The sequence below is a fragment of the Sycon ciliatum genome, chromosome 4 (genome assembly GCF_964019385.1).
Source record: "Sycon ciliatum chromosome 4, ocSycCili1.1, whole genome shotgun sequence".
NCBI classification, from domain to species: Eukaryota; Metazoa; Porifera; class Calcarea; order Leucosolenida; family Sycettidae; genus Sycon; species Sycon ciliatum.
In genome coordinates, this window is record NC_088646.1 from 30142645 (window position 1) to 30163775 (window position 21131).

The following is a 21131-nucleotide window of genomic DNA, read 5'->3' on the forward strand; positions in this document are numbered from 1 at the left end:
GCAGTCTACATTGTAGTCTATTCAGCCTATCTATAATCACAAGAGTACATAAACCAGAGTTTATGTACTCTTGATAATCACATGAGTACGAGCATAAACCTTGATTATGTACTCTTGATATTCATGATAATAGCTGGCCTGCTTTGTTTGAATATTCCATTCAAAAGCGAATCCGCCTTGGCGCCACTACACAAATAATTATTCTGTCATTCACTCGAAATCGAATGCACATGACATGTCATATTGCACACTTTGCACACAATGCACAGTCATGCTCTGATCTTGAGTCTTGTCCATGACGTGACTTGCATGTAACTACAACAAATAACTTGTTTTTCGATTTTGACAGCATGTTACAAGGCGAGGTTACCAAGCAAGGCTTCTGTACGAGTATATAACAAATAACTTGTACTTACTTTGTTGACTTTTTCAGTTTTGTGTGAATGGCACGTCCATAGGCATTATTATAGTACAGGGCATGGGTAATATTTTGTTCAAGCATCAATAGTTAGTTCTACACCTGATTTCCGGCAGTGCTCTGGCCTGGAGCTATTTGTATCATTGACATTTAGATCAAAGAAGACGAAACACCCTTCGATTGTCTAACGCTTAGACGAGGATTGTCAGGTATGTCGTTGAAGTCATGTTTCTTGGCGGTGTCTTGGTTCTCCTGGGGCCACAAGTGTTATTGTGCTATGCGTAATACGTGTCATAAACCTATATCCAGTACCAGTACTCAGTGTCCCTATCATAATATCGGTGCTTTGAAGTATCAAAGTACTATTAGACTTAGACTAGAGGGCAATTATTTTAATTATTTTTCGGTGTAACGGAAACTATTTTTTTTGAAAAATAATTTTAAAATTGCCCTCTTTACTTTGATACTTCAAAGCACCGATACAGACACTGGTACTGGCTATAGGTACATGGCAGGTATTATGCATTGTGTACAATATTCATGTACAATAACACATGTGGCCCCAGGAGAACCAAAAGTTCAAAACAGTCCATGTTTTCAATTTAAATTGAAAACATGGAAAACAGTGGGGCACAAGTTATGCGTTTTAGAGTCCACAAACTAAACCAGTTGTCAGTCTGGCTCTAAATTGTACACGTCTGATTGTTCATAATCTGGTTTAGTTGGTGGACTCTAACACACAACTTGTGCCCCACTGTTTTCCATGTGTCAATATAACTGAAAAATTGTATTTTTAGTGCAGAAACTAGGCACCTATTTTTTAAAAGATTTAGGCTACATGTACATAATTATACTAGTAGCAGAGCACTTTAGTATGCCCTGTACTGGAAGGGAGAAGCTAGCCACCCAATTCTAAGTCACCAGAAAGGCATGGGCGTTGGCCACCTGCATTCTGTCCCCGCAGGAAATGCAGGCAATTTGATCGAGTCCAGCGCATGCGGGCGAAAACAGGCGTTTATGTGGCAGTCATGAGGTGTAGTCGTGCATTCGCGCGTATGCTGATTCGCAGTCGACAATGAGCACAGATTTTGTGGAAAGTGCGAAGTGACGAATCCTGACTTGTTGGCCGATTAGCAGTGACCATGGTCGGTTAGGCGTTGCCACATCATGGTTCTGCTGTGTTTGGATATGAGATTAAAGTGTATGCCAGTGTGAACAGGCATCATGTGCATGCATGGATGAGTGTGAATGTGTGGGGCAGCGTGAAGGTGTTCAGTGAAGGTGTGAGTGTGTGTGCGTGAGTGTGGGCGTGCGAGTGTGGGTTCAGTGTTGGAGTGAGAGTTTATGCGTTGTTGTTTATCGCACGCACGTGTTTGTGTATGTGAGAGTGTGAGTGCCTGTATATTCGTTGTTCCCACTGTACTCCTCGCGCAATGATTCTTCACTTACTTTCCTGTGCATATAACAAGACCTTTTTCCCGTTTCATACCAGAATAGTTTTGGCCTGATGATCGCACAGGCGTGAAACTGTGAGTTGCAATAAAAATTCTGTTTTACCTTACTTACTGGTTTACCTTACTTACTTACTGGTTTACTTGCATTGTTGAGATTATGGACTCTTGATTACAGGCATGTTGCTTCATTTTTTGTTGTCACTCTTTTCAAGGTGTTGCATGCAAGCCAATCTAGGCTTGTCGTTGGTGAAGCCTAGATAGTTATTACACTATGTCATTGTGTTGCTCATATTGCTCTCCCATGCTCTGTTCAGCTACCCAAAATGGCTTCCGAGGCTGCTCCATCGCATGCTGACTTGGTGAAGATCGCCGAAAACGTCCAGGGCAGAACCAAGTATCGTCCTACCATTGGTATCATCTGCGGTTCGGGGCTGGGTGGTCTGGCGGATCAGGTTTCGGAGGCTGAGACATTCGACTACAAGGACATCCCCGGCTTCCCATCCAGTACAGGTGAGTGTAGCAGGAGTGAAGTGGTGATCATACTTCCTTGGTGGCTAAGCTGATAAGTTCATAACGTTTTGTCGGCTTGGAGAAGTTCATTCCCTTTCCGTGGCACTTTGCGCAGCAGCAGCAACGAACTGATCAACCATACGCATCTTATTATAATATAATTACAGTCAAATCTGTCGTAAGCGACCGCCCCTTGGTGCAAGAAAAAGCGGTCGCTTACGGCAGATGGTCTCTTACGACAGATGTATGGTAAATCCGGCATACCAGGTATATGCTTCCATGTACTCAAATCGACGAGAATAATGTGATTTTTAATATCATTTAACAACCACACAAGCCGACCTGTTTGGGAGCTATTACGCGTTGTATTATCAGGGCATAGGCAACAATTGCCGCATGCAGTATGCAATACTATGGACCAATGCCGTAGTATCGCAGGCAACAATTGCCGCATGCAGTATGCAATACTATGGACCAATGCCGTAGTATCGCAAGCACCAATGTGCGTTAGACTGGCCAATGCCAGGGCTAATGGGGGCAACAATTGCCCGGCGTGTCAATACACGCATACGGTAGGGATGCACTCGTGAGCACATGTAGGCGCACTTGGCTCAATGCCGGCCTGACCCACGATCCCTACCGTTCTCCCTTCCGGGATGGCTTAGAATAGAATGATGGTTAGAGATGATGGGGTGGGTGGTGGTGCTCAAAAACTGGCCAAGGTTGTCAAGCGATCTGACTGTTGGCGCAGCAAGGATGAAGAAGAAACAGCATCGAGAGCCGGAGTAATGCGCATGCTCCGCGTGATCCCGTGCCGGGGCGCGGGAGTTCGGAGTGCGTGTTCTGCACGGGCACGTGATGCGCTATGGCAAGTGCGTGCAAATTATGTTAGGAATGTAATTGTTGGTGGGTTGCTAACTTCACTTACCGTGCCATGCACGGAAACTTATATTTTATTGGATATTCAACGACGACCATACCCGTATAGTACGCGTATGCGACATGGCAGTAGATTGACACTGCCTGGACTTGAGAGCTACAGCACAGCCTGAGTACAGGCCAGGCGCCAGTCGATCGCACTTGCAAGACAGCGCATTTTCACACTTTGCAGTTGACAGCGCACTGGCAAGTACATTTTCGCACCTTACTGAACCTGGGTCGCGGTCGCTTACAGCAGATTTGAATGCAGCCACCGTGCATGAAATCGCGGTCGCTGGTCGCGCACAGCAGATGGTCGCTCTGGACAGATCAGTTTGTATGTGAAACCGTCGGTGCACGGAAAATTGGTCGCTAACGGTAGATGGTCGCCTACAGCAGAGGTCGCTAACGGCAGATTTGACTGTATGTGCAAGGCGGTTGTATTCAATCTCTGTACTTGTGCTGCACGTCGCTGTCTACCCTAGTCAGTGCAACCAAGCCGAAGGGGTGTTGTTACATGGTGGTTGCTACAGCTGCATGCTGTGTTGCACCTCCCTGCTTGTGCTAATGCTGATCTTACGAATGCGTACTTTTGCGTACAGTGTTGGTAGCACCCCCTTGTTTTCACCTGGCTGTGCGTAGAAGTATTGCGTTGGAGAACTGCAGCGTCCGTCTCTACGCCTGCTCCGTTACCATGGTTGCATGGTCACTGTTTGTGCAAAGGCTGAAGTCTGAGTTTTTTTTCATCACGGTCGACATCTGCCTGTAAAACGTGGCGGTAGCATCTCGGGAATCTCTGACACGCATGGGGGTTGTACATTGAGCTGCTATAGATGATATGCCAAATAACGTGCAACTAGACTTGGAAGGGCATTGCAGAGTAGTTGCAGGCAAAGTTCAAAGTTGTACGGGTACCTGTGACTTGTATTCCTGCAGAGCTAGCTCAGGGCCTACCATGTACACATTGTAGTATAATGTGTATGCAACTTGTGTGCGATGCCCTCTCAAGTCTAGTTGCACGTTATTTGCCATATCATCTATTGCTTTTGTTGTGATGGTTTGCTGGTATGGTGGTATGGTGGTACATGTGCTTTAAGGTCTGCTGGTCAGCTATCTGTGCTTCGTTGAGCAGCAGGTTCATTGGAAATCTCAGCAGCTGGCAGGTCGAATGCTGTGCGCCCGGTTTCTTAGATAAATTCTAATTGCGACTTTATTCTCCGTGCTGTGTGTTGTTCAGTGCAAGGTCATGCCGGCAAGCTTGTGTTTGGCATGCTGAGTGGTCAGCAGTGTGTGTGTATGAAGGGTCGATTCCATCCCTACGAAGGCTACCCTCTGTGGAAGGTAAGGAGAAGAACTAAGTTGTTTTGCCCCGACGTACTCCCTATCAACCAACAGCAATAGGGAGGTTTAGTCCCACGTAACGGAAACGGGAACGTGGGTGATTCACGTAAAGTTCATGCAATGGACCCACGTTCGCAATGTTGTATTTATTCACACGGAACGAACAAAAGCATGAAGCGAAAGGCCCAAACTTGGCCAGAGATGGAAGTTTCGAAGCTCATCGAATATTTTGATTTCATGCTTCGGAAACTTCTTCAGCTGAGCACCCTCACAGCTTCCACAATACGCTCCATTCTGATTTTCACCCACGTTCTGGTGGAACGTGGGTGAGCCTCCATACATGGTATGTCGTGAATCAGAAAACGTCTGTACGTGGGTCACTGAGTATCACGTGGTACACACACGTAAAGTACACACGGATTACGTGGAACTAAACCTCCCTAATATTGACTGTGGGGGTGTTTGTTCAATTTTGCATGTACTACGGTACTGTATTGGTGTAAGTCATCTAGCCCATGAGGGGTACAGGGGCGTGTGCACACCCCCCCCCCCCTCCCAAAAAAATCTTTCTACCTTTGTCCGGCATGTGCACCTGCATGTTTGGGGCAAATGCCTGTACCCCTACCCTAACCCCCCCCCCCCCCCTTTCTAAATTAAGGGTGGGCCAGCTTCGCCTCGGGGTACCTTCTAAGCTCTTTGTGTCGATGTACTCGGTACACTGCTATGCCATTTATCCGTCCACTTGGGGACTGATTCCCCTATTGTACTCAGTACTACCATTCTCACTATGTGAATAGTTTGATGCCTGTTTAATCACTGGATTCTCTCGATCTGTGTTATCGTGACATGCCGCCAGGTTATTTTGCCCGTGCGTGTTCTTCACTTGCTGGGTGTGAAAACGTTGATCGTGACCAATGCTGCGGGTGGCCTGAACACGGCGTTCAACATTGGTGACATCATGATTATCAACGATCATATCGACATCGGGTCTCTGGCTGGGAACAATGCGCTTGTTGGACCCCACGAAGAACAGTAAGTTCTAGTAACTTTATTATTTGAAACTCGAATGTTGAGCCATAAATAAATGTAGAAAGGAAAAGGACATATGGATACGAGTTAAGAGTAACTCTCCATCACTGTAACTGGATACTACTTGTATATACAGTCAGAAAGTGCAATAACTAGGCGTAGGGTAGCGCTACGGAGATGTGTTGAAGCTAGGTGTCAGGACGTCGAATGTCTCAGTACTCTGTCAGTTTTGTGCCTAGTTATTGCACTTTCTGACTGTATATAGTATCCAGTTACAGTGATGGAGAGTTACTCTTAACTCGTATCCATATGTCCTTTTCCTTTCAACTTTATTTATTATTATTATTTATTCACAATCACGTGGCCTGCAAAAAGAAATAGATTGAGTGATCAGTAGTGACAAAAACCACCAACGCAAGGGAAAGAGCAAGCGAAACAAAGCTGCTGCTAGACCAAAACCTGGGTAGGCTGCCCTCCCTCTCTGAACCACACGGGGCCGGGGATGCCCAAATAGAACAGCGAGGTGGGATGCTGGTTTGGTCACTTTCACCTGATCAGCATTGCACCCACCATTTTGTTGTCTTTCGAATAGAATTTTGAATTACGCTCTGTGCCGTTTTTAATTAAATAAGTGAAAGCTGAGGAATGCGACCAGCTTTCCAACTGACTGAGAGAGCTGTTACGGGGCAAGCCATGTGTGTGTGTGGGGCAAGAAAAGCAAGGTATTAGATAGCAGAGGCAAGGTTCAAGTGTTTTCATATACAATTTCCTCTCTTTTTTCCACAGCCAATAATAGGCTTTTAGCAAATTTCTCAGGGCACCACCAGGCTTTTTTTTCTCCCGACGTTAGTGATGTCGTGATGTGAGTAGTGTTCTCTGGGTGTGGAGTAGGCTCGGAAATCAGTGAAGATCATAATAGTATCAGTACGTCTTTTCACTTTGCACAGGTATGGTGTACGGTTTGTCAGCATGCAAAATGCTTACGACAAGGATCTGCGTGGCCTTGCTCAATCCGTGGTCCAATCTCTCGGGATGGTGGATTTTGTTCGCGAAGGCGTGTACGTCAAAGTTGGCGGTCCGTCGTATGAAACTCCTGCTGAATCGCGCCTCCTTCGGCTGCTGGGAGCTGATGCTGTGGGTATGAGTACTACGCCGGAGGTCATCGCTGCACGGCAGTGCGGTGTGCGAGTCCTGGGCATTTCTCTCGTCACCAACATCGTCATCACCGACACCAACTTGACGGGCGTCGGACCCACCCACGAGGAAGTGCTGGAGACGGGCCGGCGTCGCGCCAAGGACATGGAGAACCTTGTCAAGTCGTTTGTCGCCAAGCTTCAGTAATGGCCATCGTGTATTATAATACTGAAGTCGAGCTGTTGCAGCAGCAGCACTTGTAGCTCTAGGGCCGATAGACCCCTGAACATACCTCCACTCAATAGTCAGCTTGTCTCCTGCATTTATACCTTCAGCAATAGAGCTGGTCAGCTTATCTCCTGCATGTAGCAAACATTTGGAAAAAAATCAAAAAGTGTATTGCACAGGCAGTATCGGTACCCTGTCTGAACGCCAGGAAATAACTTCCTGCACTGGAATGTTTTTTTAGTCTTAGATTTTCTCACTTGCCACCCTTAACCTTTTACTCAAACACTGGCGTCTCCGTCAATTTTTATTATAGTCTAGTTTGGTTAATTTCAGGGTGCCCGGTTCATTTTACCTTTATGCCAGTATTTGCAGTTTGTGTACTGTATTTCCTTTTTTAGGTTTTAAAAATGTTCAAAAATTTGTCAAAGGACTGTTTGTTATGTATAGAATATGCACCTTTTTGTTGCAAAAATCGAAAAAAGTTGATTTAGGGATATTTCTTATTCAAAACTTCAAAATTGCAGTGCACTGGCGCCATGGCTGGCTCTGAATTATGCACATTGCTCTTTTCTTTCTTGTTGCTTGTTTTGTTTTATTTGTACACTGTTGTTCTTCCCTTAGAAATGTCGTGACTAACGTTGTGCCTGTTTGTGTGGTGATACACACACCATCCATCCTGCATTTGCATACACTGCACAATGGGAAGCGCCGTTGCGCTGGTTTAGTTCGCTCGCGATTTGCTATGCACAACCATTTTCCACCAGCAAGCGGTTGCGATTGGAGTCCATTTCAATTTCATATTTTGTTGTCGTTTTTTTTTGTGGCCGCTGGCGTTGAGGGCCTCCGCGTATATGGGATTAGTGTCACGGAACACCGCTTCTGAGCAGGAGATGTTTGCCAGTCGGTTGTGGATTCCTGCTGGGATGTTCTTTAGGACTTGCGGTGGGTGATTGGAGTGGAGTGTCGTTGGGTTTTCAGTACGGTTGGTAGGTTCCCCGCGGAGAGGCTCATTGTGATGTTCAGGGTGCCGTCTATAGTCATTTTTAGCCCTAGAGTCTTGAAGGTGTCGGTGATAGCTTTCCTTACTCTACACCCTAGCACGCTAGAGTTCACACAGCAAACGAGCAAAAAGAAGAAAAGGAAGAGGAACGTGATTCGTACAACCCGCCTTGCAGCCGTAACGTAACGTGGAACATCGGTGGAAGATTCCTGGCCCTCACCAAGAAGCACTTCCCTCCACAGTCGAAGCTCAGAGATATATTTACAAAAAACACCATCAAAATCAGCTACAGTTGCATGCCACAACAAAGCGGTTCTCCACCCAGATCTATTTAGCATCCATAACGTCAGGCCCCACCAAGAAAGAATACACCGGTATGTCGGCGCCACCGTTCAAGTCTTGCCATGCCAACCACATGACAACAATCAGATACGAAAAGTACTCCAGCAGCACTGAATTCTCCAACCACTTTTGGAACCTGAAGAAATCTAACGCCCAGTACGAAGTCCAGTGGAGGATAAAAGATGGCACCCGAGTGTACACCAACATCACAAAGCGGTGTTCCCTCTGAACCAGAGAAAAGTACCACATCCTGAACACGCTAAAATCACCATCCAGCCTCAACAAGCGCTCGGAAATGGTGTCCAAGTGCCGGCACGAGAACAAGTATCTCCTCAAATACCACGGTGTCGCCTAAAATAGAGAGGTTCCGGGCTACGGATTTTTTGAGGCGTGCTCCATACGATTTTTCGGCACGGAGAATCCGTGTGGACTGGCTTTCATACGAACTATTGTTTTGTATGGAAATTTTGCATCATCGGGTGCAGAAAGATTTTTCGCGTACAAATTTTGTTACGAGAAACATCGATTTTCCGCGGAAAGTTTTGATTTTGGTACAAATTTTCAAAAAAGGCATAGCGCGGGAATGTGACGTGTTTGCGATCGTAACCTAGGCAATGACGGCAAACACACAAGTTCCGTACTCCGGAATATTTCACTGCTCGAAAACGACGCATGAAAATCCGTAGCGCCTCTACGGATTTTGGCACGAAAAATCGTACTCCGGAACCTCTCTAATGTCTCCACAGCCTACTGCCTACACCAATCACACACCTTGCTCACAACACCCTGCCCACGCCAGGCATATACATGTACTCTGCGCTAACATCACACTACTAGCTATGGCATTATCTCTCCAGCCTCCTGCCTACAACATCCATACACCTTGCTCACAACCCCCTGCCCACACCAGCCACACATTCTGTGCTAACATTGCACTGCTAGCCCTGTCACTGCCTCTACAGTCCCCTGCCTACAACAACCACACACTCTGCACACAGCTTCCTGCCTGAAACAACACCACTAGCCCTGAAACCAAGAGTTCATAACCCCCAAGAGTGTGCAACTCCTGATCAGTTCCTGTATGGAGGCCCGCTCGGCGGAATTCCTTCATCGCGTCATTTTTCGTGCTGTGTGATGAGTCATGCTGATGAATTCTTCTAAAATTTGCACCCGGGATGCTTCCTCAGGGAACAGCCTAAACTGCGATTCTGATCTGAGTCCCGGATGAAGAAGACAACGCGCGCGATCCCAAAGACGAAACTATTTTTTCGATGCCAATGGCGACTCTCCATCGCCTTCTTCTTTCGCCAGTGCGCTAGTGCAATCATTCTCTTCAAAAATATAATTATTTCTTCCCCGGGCCCTCGGCATATTTCGGGTGCTTTCCTCGGAGATAATTTTAAATGATTGAGGAAATTGGGAATGCGTCGAAGAAGCATTTCTCGGCTGAGTTGCACATGCACAGCTATCAGAATGATTATCCTCGATGACCATGCAATATTTTTTGCCCAGCCAAGCTACACTTGCATCATTGACAGCGTCCTCACTTCTACCTGTCGGTTTCTTGAAGAAAGAGTTTGTTTTCGAGAACGTACGACTTGCACGTCCGAATTGTCTTCAAACAAAGCGTCGAAATGTCGAGGCTACAGCCTTGAGTTAGGAGCGGTTCCGAGTATAGTTTCCAGAAATCGCAAGGAACCCAAATTTACCTCGGATGACAAGTTGCGCATGACGTAATGTAGGAATTTTGCCGAGCACTGGGTGAATGCCAGTTGCACACTCTTGGGGGTTATGAACTCTTGCTGAAACCTATACAGCCCCCACATTCACACACAGCTTTTCATACAGCGCTACAAAACCCATCCTCTCCTGGCATATATGCTGGCATGGCCAGTGCCATCCTCATGTTGCCTGATGATTGCGAAAGCATGAAACTCTGAGTAGCGACTAACAAGCCTTGATTGCCCTCGTTGTTCTGTGTATTACGTTCTGCCTCCGCGGTGTTGAGTACTGTTAGCACACTGGCTGCACCCTCTGGTTTGAGGGAAAGAGACAAACGGGAAAAGTCTGAAGAAAAAATTGACTGTCACCACCAGGACTCGAACCAGGGACCCTCGCTTGTAGCCAGTGATGCTCTAACCACTGAGCTATGGGTGGGATATATCAAATTCCATATAATATATTATATTATATGGGATTTGACTAAGGGGTCGTCCACAAATATCGATGTTTTTTTAGAGAAGATATTCGTTCGTTTGGGGGGGGGTTTGGGCCCTGTTCGTCTCGTCTTTGCAGGAAAAAATATCGAACGCTATCTATGGACGGGCGCTGTTCGAACATGTAGTTTATGACCTACACAAAGTGAAAGTCAACCTCGTGAGCATAGCCATGGCAAGGTTGTGCGACCGTGGCAACGTAAACCTAGGTGTATGGTGACATTAGAGTGGCAGCTGGTCACGTTTCATGAGGAAATTGAACTTCATTGAAAAATATCGATCCCTTGCATAAACATGTGTATGTTCGTTTAGAGGGGGGAGAAATGAACAAATATCGTCTTGAAAAAACATCAATATTTACGGACGGCCCCTGAGAGATAATACCTGGCTAGACATTTATGAGCACCTGCAGAGGTCGCCACAGCCGCGAAGTAATGCGATGATTTCATGGGGTGAGTCAGCAGATTTTCTAATGGGCGCACGTGACAATAGGGGGGGGGGGGGGGGTCGCTCTACGTAATTACAGTCAACTTTGCGCATAACGACACTCGGCCGGGCATCAGAAAAGTGTCTTTATTCGCGAAGTGTCCTTATACCCGAAGTCTCATTATATGTATACAGGTAGAATGGACTTTGCTCTGGGCATGGAAATTCTGTCGTTATGCGCGAATTGTCGTTATATCCTCAGTCGCTATTAGCGAAGTTACTGTACGTATGAAAATCCGTATGTCGTAGACGCCGGGAAGCAAGGGCGACTTTCATACATGTAAATCTCTCTACGAATTTCCATAGGAAAGCTCTTGCCTACGTTGGGTCTGCTCCTCTGTAGGACGTTCGGAAATATTAAATTTTTTCGAAATTTTCAAGATTTATCCATGGCAACGTTCAAGCCGTGCGAAATACAAGGTACACACCGCGTAGAAAACAAATGGAAACGCGGTTTCGGTTCATGGTGCATGTGGTGGATGCATGCAGCCGACGCGTCTCCAAAGCAACAAGGCATGCTTGGCAGCCGTGGAGAAATCACGCAGAGCGAAACCCAACAGCGTGGACTTTTACGTATGAAAATAGCGTGCAGGTTCTAAGTTATTTTCATACGTAATTACGTAGAGCGAAACCTCCCGAATATCAAAGATGATAATAGCCAGAACAGGGTGAACAGTTTGGCAGTTGTAGCGTAATTGGCACCCCATTCCCTGAGCAGTATAATTCCTTTCAATTGGTGACCACTTTCGGCTAGAGCATGCCGCGACTACTGGGTGCCCAGCATCAGCTTTAGAAGAACCGGTGCAAGTGCAAAATCACCAGCATCAGATTCCACCTTGAATGGCTTGTCGAAATCTGCGAGAGCAAAGACGGGCGCATTCAACAGAGCAGACTTCAAAGACTCGAGATGAGCACCTGCCTCTTCAAACCGCGCGTGCTTTCCCGTTGTTTCCTCCAGACGTGCAACGAATGAGTACTTATTAATGAATCTTCTGAAGTAATGGGCCAAGAAATTGTCTAACCTGGTTAACTGTTTTAGGAGGTGGCCAGCACATCACCACTTCGATCTTGTTGTGGTTTGGCGCAATATAGAACCCGTCAATACGATGGCCTAGGTACAGAACGTTTTGTAGGCCAAGCTCTCACATTTCCAGGAGGACTCGCAATAGAGTTCATTCTCACGTATTAAACATTTGTAACACCTCCAAACATGTGTAACACCTCCAAACATTTGTAACACCTCCAAACATTTGTAACACCTCCCTCACATGTTGAAGATGTTCCTCCCAAGAGTTCAACTAAAAACCAGGATTTCATCCAGAGAGATACAACACAGTTGCGCAGGAAGGCCTGGAGGACAGAGTTCATGAGAGACTGAAACGTGTCGGGAGCATTCATCAAGCCAAACCCCATCACTCTCAACTGATAATGCCCAAATGGGGTATCGATAGCAGTCTTGGGAACAGTGGCACCTTGAATTCGATTATATGATTATCCTGTACGAAGATCGAGTTTAGAGAAATACTGACTCCCCTGCACGGTGTCAAATAAATCTTTGGCATTCGGCAAGCATGCCTTTTTCATTACAAAGATTCTATTCAGCTGCTCCAGTCCGGCACACACCATCCTCAAAGTGCCATCAACTTTTTTTCACAAAACAAAACACAGAGGCGCCGAACGGCGACTTACTTGGCTCGATGAATCCGTGTTTTAGCATCTCCGCCAGCTGAGATCGCAGTTCATCTAGTTTTGGTCTGGACAAGCAATAGGCCGGGTGATTTGGTGCCTTCACTCCATCCTAGAGATGAATTTCATGATCTCAAACTCCGCTGAGGCGGAAGTCAGCACGGAAGTTAATCCGGAAAGACATCCGTGTGCCCTTGCAGGAGAGTCCTCAGAGGAGGATGCAGAGACGGGTTGGTTGCTGGTGCGTTCTCATCTGCATCCGCTGTCACCCACGCCAGGTAGCCTTGCACACCGTCACGAGGCGCATGCCGAGCTTGCCGTCCAGAGATTAGCAAACTTTCATGATCTTTAACTCCGCTGAGGCGGAAGTTAATCCGGAAAGACATCCGTGTGCCCTTGCAGGAGAGTCCTCAGAGGAGGATGCAGAGACGGGGTGGCTGCTGGTGCGTTCTCATCTGCATCCGCTGTCACCCACGCCAGGTAGCCTTGCACACCGTCACGAGGCGCATGCCGAGCTTGCCGTCCAGAGATTAGCAAACTTGCTCTGGATGGCGCATTGTCAGCCGGCACTGGCATTGACTTGGCAATGACGGGCTCACTGGTCAATTTCACTTCATTCGTCTTGAAGTTGATTTTGGGATTGTGCCGAGTCAACCAGGGTTTACCCTGGATAACATCATAGCGACAAGAGGAAAGACGGTGAACTCCTGTGTCTCACTGAAGTCCCGAACAACAACCTTCAGTGGAGCCGTAGACTGGAGGGAATCGACGACTTGGAGCTGTCTGCTAAGCTAACGCGTAGCGTATCCGGCGGCTTGGTGACCGTTGCTAGGTTGTGTTTCTTGACGAACGCATCAGCAATGAAGTCGTGGGTCGATCCGGAGTCAATGGGCAGGACGACCGCTCCATGGCTGTTTGTTTTGCCAACTGCTACAAGTACTACAACTACTTGCAGCAAGTCGTGTTCGCTGGTGGCTGCCACACAGACATTGCTGATCAGGCCCTCGGATACTAGTTAGTAGTTGCTGCAGCCCTGCATCTGATACCTCTACTAACAGTGTCGTCATCCGGCACACTGCATGGGTCTTCTCAGTCTTCTGACACTAACTTGTCTGAAGGCATCGAAACGGTTGCGGCAGGGGATCATGAGACGGTTCTGCACATGGTAGGTTGCAGTGGGTCGCCAGTAAGCGTACCCCCCCCCCCCCCCTTCCTTACTGGCGACCAGCGTTTGGATGCTGTTGCAGTGTTGGCCAGCACTGGTGCGCTGTTGAACATGTCTCCTCTTTGCCTTTGGTGTCTGTCTTCCCATTCCGTTGTTTGCTGGACTGTGTACTTCCGTATAAAAAATAAAATAAAATCCCGGCGCTGCTGTGGACAGTCCTTGGCCACCTACATGTAGGTAACCTACGTTGCGGCACCTGAAACATCCGCCAGCCTTCACTGGCTTCAGGGAGCTGCTGGCGCCCGTCCTCAATAACTAACTTGCATAAGCTTCGTCGACGGAGTGCGGAAGCACTGTGGAGGAGCATGCCTTGTAGGCGGCTGCCGACTCTGTGCATAGCGTTGGACGTGTTCAACTGTCGTGGCCGCTCTAGAGTGGTCCGGGTCGGATGCTCTCGAAGTACTTGATGCTTCATGACTGGATGCATGCCGTTGAAAAACTACAGAGTCTTCGACAATTCGTCGAGCTGTGGTAACTGGAGGCTCGGTGAACTCCGTCACGTACCGCACTGGTACGTAGATCTACGCATCGAAACTCCACTTCTGTATCGACATGTCGGGGTAAACATGCACCTGCTTGTCGTGCAGCGGGGCCGTAAACACTCTCCAAGGCTTCCTTCAAGAGCTCCCACGTCGAAAATGATGCGTCGGCAACCAAAGACGGTCGTTGCCAACTAAATACCCAGACGGGTAGCTTACCAGAATTGGAACAGACAGCGAGTTCCACCGAGAATACCCTTTCTCTGAAGGCGATCCATCGAACACAAGTGGTTCAGCTTCTTCTGTATCCGGCCTTAGTCCGGCGGTGAATTCGACGGCACTCGCTGAGGCCGAGGAAGCGGCAATGGGTCCCCGGGAGGTGTGCAGAAGGATGGAACCATCCTCTGCTACCAACGTAACTTTTCCAAGTAAGGTTAGTTAGCTCCAAGATAGTTCCAAGTAAAAGACAACCCAAACATACCATGCATCAGGTTATAAAGAGTGAAACACAACTAAGGAACCAATCAGAAGGTGCAATACAAGAAACGAACCTGCAGTGCCAGGTGTGACAATCGTGTTGTTTAGTTGGTTCAACAAAACAAGTTTTATCTAATGACCTGACTTGTAGATATCTACCATGAATATACATGAAACCCGGTTTCGTGTATTGTTTGTACTTTGTAGATCTACATGATTGTACTGATCCTGCTTGTATCGCCTGGTACCTGAGTCCTGAGCTGCATCAGTTGCAGGTAGATCTAACGTTACTGACAGTCTGTAGGCTATAGAGTATGAAGGGGGACACGTCCTCCACTCCAGGTCCTCGGGGGCTGTGCAATCAGCGGAGGCTGCTGTACTGGTGGAGTGTGCTGCTGACCCTGGGGTTTCAAGCTGGCTGACAGCTGAGCCCCTGGCACCACACACGCACGAACTAGGAATATCCCGCTACTGGCCAGCCATAATCATACTTGCCAACCCAGAGCCAAAGCAAATCCCTTTGTCACACACCCAGTTAATCATTTCCCTTATTTTCCTGGTTTTCACTAATTTCGGTCATTTTCTCTTTTTTGGGCAATTTTTGATTATTTTTGCGTATTTCCCCACAATTTTGGCAATTTTTTCTTTCTATTTTTTCATTTCTAACCCATTGCTCATTGGGGGACCAAAAACCTGAGTTTCTTTATTGTCAGATCGCCCCTACATGTGTGATTCTATGAAATGCAGGGCCGCGTGTGCCTTTGTCACACCACAAAACAACCTTTTTATGAACACTCATGGTTCAGTGCCAATACCGGTAGTTTTCGATCAAAGTCAAAAAGCCCCGGTATGCCGGTAGTGACCGTAGTTTCCCGGTATAATACCGGGAAAACCGGTATGGTTGGCAAGTATGCCATATCGACTCGTAATGTGACGGTATTGACAATGCGTCGACAAACTCCACCTTGTATAGGATGAATCCACTCTCTGCCAGGGGCTCAGGGGCGCAGCTTCGATCATGCAGCAACGTGCCCTACTGGGGGGGGGGGGGCCTACCCCACTCTCCGGCACAGTGCTTTGTGTGACCTGATTGCCGAGGCCATGGATGCGGCCATCCCCGATGAGCCTCCTCTGCTCTCCCACTCACTGGTGAAGCGCTCCCTGGTGCCACGACCAACCGGCGTCCGGAGGCTCGCTTGGATATCTAGGGGCTTCTGGTCTCAGCAGTAAGACGAATTCTTTGATGTTAGGGTGACTCATCCCTCAGGGTCCTTGCTGTCGAGAGCGGAGGTTCTTGCTCAGTTAACCAGGCTGAATGAGCAACAGAAGAAGAGAGCCTACCTGCAGAGGGTGATATAATAGATGTCATGTTGAGAGAGGTGCATTCAATCCAAGAAACTCCTCCACCAACTTCGTAAAACACGAGGCCAACTTAACACCCCCAGTCTGCTCGTAATCTACACCGCCTACATTCGCCCGGTTATAGAGTACGGCAGTCTCGTGTTATCCAACACCACCCGCACACAGAAGGACCAATTAGAACGCGTCCAGCGACGAGCAGCCCGTATCTGCTTGCGGATCCCCCTTTTTGCACCAGTCCATCACAGCTCACTTCTTCATGATCTCCAATTCCCCACATTAGTCTCCCGGCAACTCTTACGACAGGTTACTCTTGCCCACAACATCACGTACATCCGCGCTCCCCTTCACCTGCAACAGCCTCACCTTGCACGACCAATCACAGAGCAGCCATATGCACTACGACACATGAGAACATACACATTGAGAACATCACACACATACCGACACACCAACTCACCCATCAACCTGTCCCTTCACAATTTCAACCAACTACCCCCCGACCTGCGTGAAACAAATAGCAAGCATGCGTTTAAATCAATGGCGTCTAGCCTCATTCTATCATCCATATGCTCCTGTAGTAGCTCACACTGTACCCCATCGTAACCCCATCCCCCTGCAATGTGTTGGTTTCCTTACTTGCTAGACTGATTTTATATGATTCTGGACTGATTTGAATCATATTATCTTCCTTATTGGCCATTGGCCATCGTGGAAATAAAGAATAATAATAATTCACGCCCTTGGTTTTTGCCACCAATGCCAATGGCATGTGCAGCCAAGAGTATTCACGTGCACTGAATAATTTGGTTAATTATCAACAAGCATTCTGAATTTCTGATTTGCATTATTCAAGTAATATGGCAAGGCTGTCACAGTATCTCTTTCTTTCTTTCAATGTTTTTACTGAATACAGTACCACAGAACCATCAGATGCTGCACAGCGGTGGCGGTGGCATATTGCATGGAAGTGGGGGCAGGGCAAAAGTAACTCATTGTATTGAGACTTTGTGTCATATGTAAGCACATTTGCTTTGCCCGTACACAGGTACAGGAGGCTTTTATCTTATTCTTATCTTTCCTTTTCCTTTTCCACCCGGACTACCAAGTACCTGAGCTGTGTGGTAGATCTACATGTACAATCATCGTCATGTACATGTGCAGTGCTGGCAAGTGAAATCCGACCCCCTGGGCGGTGCGTTCACTTTCTAGCGGCCTCTATTTCGTAGGGTTACGATGTGAGCGCACGGCTCAGGGGGTCGGATTTCAGTTGCCAGCACTGTACATGTACATGTATATGGGTGGTAACCAGGGTAAGCACTAAGCACTGGTCTTGCACTAGCGACTCACACTGCATACACACGCTTTAGAAATGGAGATCCGCTGTCATGACTCAGGCTTAGCGGCTAGCGCCCATTAGAAAATCCCCTGACTACATGTAGGCCCAGGCAGATCCTGCCGGCAATTCTTTCGGCAAAATATCGAAGAAAGAGCGGAAATTGCCGGCAAAATCGGAGCAAATATCGAGATGTTGGGTAAAATCGATGCCTGATACTTGGATTTCCTTGTTTCTTACCCGATCAGCAGGATACACTGCCCAGGCTAACTCTGAGATCATGTCACCGAAATATCACTGGGATTCACTGTGGATCGACATGATTTTGGAAGAACTCAGGGACAAATGCGTGGAAACCCGTGTTGAAAAACCGACCCTGCGATTTTATGAAACGTACGGGATTGTACGGGAGTTGGATAAAATACACGTTTTTCCGGAGCAAAATGGAGCAAAATATCGAGATTCTTGTGCCAGGCTCGGCAAAATATCGAGATTCTTGTGCCAGGCTCGGCAAAATATCGAAGATTTCGCAGCAACGTTTTGCGGCAAAATATTGAGGCGAGCGGAGCAGAATCTGAGCCAGACGCGCCTCAGCCTGGACAAGGTCGACAGGCGCGAGGTCGAAGCGACGACGGCGAACAGAGCGCGATCCACGGACGCAACGGATGGCAGATCTGGCAATAGAAAATGCCAAGCAGCACCGCAGCCAAGCTACAACCCGGCTATACGCAGCGTTGCGTTTGGTGGCCAAGCCATGCGCCAGCCTCTTGACTACTACGGCTGCTTCAGAGCCCATCCCACCAGAGGAGGAGAAGACTAACGGTGTGAAGGAGCCATGCTCAACCTCATTAGCACGTTCACCGTAAGCACGCTTCTTCTCTCCTTCGAACCTTCGGCAGAGGGAGGGGAGAGACCTGGACCGATGGCCTGACACGTGGGGATAAACACCCTTGTATCAAAGAATGCGTTGCGGCTATCGGTCCAGATACCCGCAGGTCGGCACGGGCATCAGGATCAGTGTTGGCGGACCGATGGTGAAAGGTTTCACCAGTTAGGGGCTGCAATGGTGGCTCCACCTCCACATATGATGGAGCTCCTTCATGCACGACGCGAGGAAGTCGGTGAGATCATTGTGTCGCATGTTGATGAATCCCGACAGCTTGCAAATTTGGGCATGGTCAACTGAGAACCCTGAGCCACAGGGACAGGATGCTGGCAGGTTGTCCAGAGGCCAACAGTACCGGAGCCGGATATGATCGTGGAAATCACCATTCACATCAAAGCTGAAACCGTGCTCAGCCATAGGGACGGTGGTCAGGGTACTGGATCCGCCTTTCTCGCGTGCCAAGGACATTGCTCGCTGTTGTGGCTGCGGCAGGCGGTCTTGGATGGCAGTCGCTGTTGCGCCCAGTACTGAGCGGTGGCGAATTCGCACTGCCGACTTAGTTGCCTGGTCCAGCCGAATGCTCTCCATCAACTCCGATCCACCGGTGGCGATCTGAGCTGCGAGGTGGGTGGTGCACTCCAAAGACGCAGCGTGCCTGCGTGGAGAATCCTCAACAGGGTTGTCGAAAGACAAGCCTCCATGTCTCGCAGGCAGAGCCACCATCTCCATCTCCAGATCGCTCACTTCATGCTTGGTCAGAGCTGGCAGTAGACGGCTGCGAACAGCATCCTGTAGAGGCGGCTGCATGTGATCACCAACAGTGGGCATAGTGCGTTGGAGGAATGTCCACCGGTGACGCAAACCGAAGACGAAAGCAGCAAATGCAGCGTGAGGATGTGTAGCTGCTACGCTGGCAAGTCGCTCAATCTGGTTGGTCCATGCTTGAACTTTTGCCTCCAGATAGGCCGAGACAAACTCCTCCGAGCCGATAGCAGCGCCCAAATGCCTTTGTCCCGATTTGTGAGCCAAGTTGTCACCCTCATCAGCTATCTTGATGCCAGACCCTGCAAAGACTCGCTCTGCCTCAGCCCGACACTCCGACTTCACAACAAGGAATGTCTTCGACGGCTTCGGGAAGTAGCCATAGGCAGGTCCCCTGTACACAAGCTTTAATATCCCAGAAGCGGCGGAGCACTAATAGAGCACCACCTGCAGCAGCATCGTCGGCAAACCAGACCTGTATGGCCTTTGCTAGGGCATCATCGGATACCTCATCGCATGCGCTGATTAAAGGAACCACACTTAGTGCATACATTGCCATGGACAATGGACAGCCTTGAGTCGTACCTTCCTCTGACGAGAGCTCCATTCCACCTGTGACGAATAGTCTAGCTGGTGACCGGTAGATGTTACCGAGAATAGTGCCAAGTGGAGGGCAGATGAACTGAATGTTGTGGAGAGCTACAGCACGGTTAAGGCGGTTGAAGGCATTGTCGGCATCCACGAGCAGCACAGCATCAGTGCCCATGGAGGCAAAGACTTGGCGCAGGGCATGGATTGCCGCCTTGCACCCGGCAGGATTGGCCTGCACAAACCTGCGAGACACCCGCAGCTTGCGTGATGTCTTTCCCGAGGACAGTCATGACGGACTTGCCAATAATCTGCCGCAAGACCTCACCGAACCCCACAGGCCGGACCCCAGGATCCTTGTCCAATGGAATTAGCCCGGGCTGTTGAGGAGAGGGTTGAGTCCCACCAGGTCAACAGGTGCTGTAGCCAGATGCCTTGAGACTTCTGCATGCTACCGCATGGCAAAGTTCCGTCAATGCTGCCTTGAAAGACACTAGCATGCGCCTCCAGACGTAGGCATCGCCCATAGAGGGGCCCGCAGCTCCCCGTATGGCAAGCGCGGTTTCGCGGACCACTTCGCCTGTGAGGGTCTCAAAGAGAATGGGGTGGACTGTAGGCACCTCCCCTTGTATTAGTACGTCAGGATCCACTGGCTGGGCGTTGGGGTGCTTGGCTTTCAGAGCTTCACGGACCTGCGGAGTTAGTTCCAGTACTCCTCCCTTTCCATGCTCGGAGATGTGTGAGAGGGCAGCGTGGATTTCTCCCTTGCTGATGAGATCGGCAAAGCGACGGTTTAGCTTATAGGTGGTCATAGCACGTGGCATGTCATGCTGCAGAAGTCGCGCCCGTATGGTCAGTGCCTCATCCAGCAGCTCCTCAATCTTGCCAACCTTCCATAGTGCAAGACGACGGGAGAGATGTTGGCTGATGTCCTTGGTGCCTGCCTATGCATGTGGTTTCTGTAACAAGAGGATCGGCGTTACCATAATGGCCCGCAGTGCTACACACTCCAGAGGTGTTCCATCCTTGTAGGCCGCCCGGAGCAATCTAGTATGCTCCCTGACATACTCAGTCCCTGCTTGACCAGACGGTGGAGAGAAGGTATTTTTGCGCATTCCGGCCAGCTCCTCATATGCCCTCGAAATGGCTTCGCAGATTGTTTCGCCTTCATACTCTCGCCAACGGAAAGATGTCCTGCTGACGGGTCTGAAGCCTGAAGGTTTGAGTTGTTTCGGGATTGTCTGCTTGGATGCCTAC

The 21131-nt window shown here is 48.6% G+C and overlaps 1 protein-coding gene across 1 annotated transcript; it reads left to right on the forward strand.

The window, feature by feature from the left end:
- The first annotated feature begins 418 nt into the window (after positions 1 to 418).
- Positions 419 to 7830, forward strand: LOC135815543 (purine nucleoside phosphorylase-like). The gene is made up of 5 exons (XM_065328861.1): positions 419 to 627; positions 2187 to 2382; positions 4538 to 4641; positions 5498 to 5673; positions 6618 to 7830. Exons 2-5 carry the CDS (start codon positions 2196 to 2198, stop codon positions 7009 to 7011), a joined length of 861 nt encoding a protein of 286 aa, XP_065184933.1. The 5' UTR covers positions 419 to 627; positions 2187 to 2195; the 3' UTR covers positions 7012 to 7830.
- Positions 7831 to 21131: the final 13301 nt, after the last annotated feature.

Bases quoted from the DNA above. Each gene is read 5' to 3' on its own strand.
- LOC135815543 (XM_065328861.1), top strand. From the start codon at position 2,196: ATGGCTTCCGAGGCTGCTCCATCGCATGCTGACTTGGTGAAGATCGCC. The intron at 2,383-4,537 runs GTGAGTGTAGCA...TGTGTTGTTCAG, and splicing joins CGGCTTCCCATCCAGTACAG to TGCAAGGTCATGCCGGCAAG. The intron at 4,642-5,497 runs GTAAGGAGAAGA...ACATGCCGCCAG, and splicing joins AAGGCTACCCTCTGTGGAAG to GTTATTTTGCCCGTGCGTGT.